Source organism: Neopelma chrysocephalum, unplaced genomic scaffold, assembly GCF_003984885.1.
Source record: "Neopelma chrysocephalum unplaced genomic scaffold, ASM398488v2 Primary Assembly neopelma1_95074, whole genome shotgun sequence".
NCBI classification, from domain to species: Eukaryota; Metazoa; Chordata; class Aves; order Passeriformes; family Pipridae; genus Neopelma; species Neopelma chrysocephalum.
In genome coordinates this window covers 1-2,079 of record NW_020923773.1, presented here as the reverse complement: position 1 = coordinate 2,079, position 2,079 = coordinate 1, and the positions used below count along the sequence as shown (strand labels likewise).

The following is a 2,079-nucleotide window of genomic DNA, read 5'->3' as shown; positions in this document are numbered from 1 at the left end:
GGGGGGGACACCAGAGGGGACATGGGGGAGGACAGGAGGGGACTTGGAGGGACACTGGGGGGACATAACGGGGACACTGGGACACAAAGAGGGGACACTGTCCCAGGGCCACCAGTGCTCAGGGCCCCTCAGCCCCTGGTCCCAGTGTCATGCGGGGCCCTCCCAGTAACGCCCCCTGTACCCCCGGCAGTCCCAGTAAAGCTCTGTGCTCGCAGTAATGTCCAGTGCTCCCAGTATTCCCAGTCCTTCCCCAGTCCTGCAGCTCATTGATTCCCCGACCTGTCAATCATCGCCTCCGCCCCGCCTCTTCGCCGAGCCCGGAAGCCGATTGGCCAAGCGCCACGTCAATCTCTACAATCCCCGCCCTCGCCGTGGCGCTTCCACCACTGATTTGCCCGTTCTCTTTCCCGCCCTTTCTCTCCCGCCTACTCCTCTCCTATTGGCCCCTCGCCCCGTCAATCTCTCTCCTCCTCCCTCTTTCATTGGACGCTGCGCTGTCCATCAGGCTCAGCGGGCGGTGATTGGCCGGGGCGGGAGCGGAAGCGGAAGCCGTGAGGGGGCTGAGGGGAGGCCGGGCCATCATGTCGGGCCCTGAGGCGGCGGCGGCGGCCAAGACGGGCCCGGAAGGGGCCGGGAAGGGCCCGGGAGCGAAGCCCTTGGGGCACCTGGAGCTGCTGGAGCACTGCGGGCGCTGCCAGGAGCGCCTGAGCCCCCAGCGGGACCCGCGGCTCCTGCCCTGCCTGCACTCGGTGTGCGGGACCTGCCTCGGCGGAGATGGAGCGGGTGAGGGGAGACTGGGGGAGCTGGGAGGCACTGGAAGCACTGGGGGGTCACTGGGAGCACTGGGGGACACTGGGAGCAATGGGGGCCTCTCCCCCACTAAGGGGGTGTGGGGTGACCCCGGTACCCCCTCTGCCCCCCCTGTGCCCCCCGTGCCCCCTGACCTCGTGTCCCCGCTGTCCCCGCAGTGTTCGAGTGCCCCGTGTGCCACCACCAGTGTCCCCTGGGGGACATCCTGGACAACTTCTTCCTGCGGGACAGTGGGGCTGGAGCCACCGCAGGGCCTGAGCCCCGCCAGGTAGAGCCTCGTTAGCGTTAATTAGCGCTAATTAACCGGGGGGGGGGGAGGTGACCCAGCCTGTCCCTTGTCCTCAGAGCTGCAGCAGCTGCGAGGACAACGCGGCGGCCACGAGGTTCTGCGATGACTGCGCCGAGCCCCTGTGTGACACCTGCGTGCAGGCCCATCTCAGGGTCAGGTACACCCGGGGCCACTCGGTCAGGGACATCGGTGAGTCCCTGTCACACCCCCTGTCACCCCCCCTGTCCCTGTGTGACACCTGCGGGCAGGCCCATCTCGGGGTCCCGCTCCCATTCCCAGGGTTATCCTGGTGCCGTTCCCGATCCCATTCCCAGTGCCATTCCCAGTCCACTCCCAGTCCCGTTCCTGTGTCATTCGTGTGGGCGGAGCTGCTCTCCGGGACATTCCCATCCCAGTCCCATCCCAGTCCATCCCAGTCCGTTCCCACAGGCTCAGTCCCATCCCAGTCCGTTCCCACAGGCTCAGTCCCATCCCAGTCCATCCCAGTCCATCCCCACAGGCTCAGCCCCGCCCCGTCCCGGTGCCGATCCCGCTCTGGGGCCGTGCCCAGAGCACCCAGAGGAGCCCCGGGATCGGTTCTGTTCCACCTGTTCCACCCTCCTGTGCCGCCTGTGCCAGCTCAGCGCCCACCAGGGCCACCGGTGAGTTCATTAGTGCTCATTTGCATGTTAATCAAGCACGTTAATTAGCATGGGGAAAAACGGGGATTTGGGGCATAGAGGGAATGGAAACGGGAGTTATGGACTGAAAGCTGCTCAGGCCCCTGGAAAGGGGATTAGTTAATTAATTATGTTAATTAGTTGTTGAAGAAGAGCTGGAGATGGTCTGCAGGTTAATTATTAATTATTAATTAGAGATTCTCTAATAGATTTTAGGATGTTTTTGTAATGAACAATAGAGGGTTTTTACTGCGTTTTTGTCTGATTGCTTCAACTTCGTGGCTGCATTGATAGTTAACTCAATTATTTATTTAAACAATT

General features: G+C 62.5%; 1 protein-coding gene across 1 annotated transcript; it reads left to right on the top strand.

Annotated features, from left to right (window-relative positions):
- The first annotated feature begins 61 nt into the window (after positions 1-61).
- Positions 62-1,804, top strand: LOC113980729 (transcription intermediary factor 1-beta-like). Its single transcript, XM_027707931.1, has 4 exons — positions 62-783; positions 969-1,078; positions 1,156-1,288; positions 1,599-1,804. Exons 1-4 carry the CDS (start codon positions 582-584, stop codon positions 1,742-1,744), a joined length of 591 nt encoding a protein of 196 aa, XP_027563732.1. The 5' UTR covers positions 62-581; the 3' UTR covers positions 1,745-1,804.
- The last annotated feature ends 275 nt before the right edge of the window (positions 1,805-2,079 follow it).

What these genes read in the sequence shown, in the direction of transcription:
- LOC113980729 (XM_027707931.1), top strand. Translation starts at nt 582, where the DNA reads ATGTCGGGCCCTGAGGCGGCGGCGGCGGCCAAGACGGGCCCGGAAGGG. An exon ending in CAGGGCCTGAGCCCCGCCAG is followed by an intron (nt 1,079 to 1,155) that starts GTAGAGCCTCGT and finishes CCTTGTCCTCAG; the next exon opens with AGCTGCAGCAGCTGCGAGGA. An exon ending in CCACTCGGTCAGGGACATCG is followed by an intron (nt 1,289 to 1,598) that starts GTGAGTCCCTGT and finishes CCATCCCCACAG; the next exon opens with GCTCAGCCCCGCCCCGTCCC.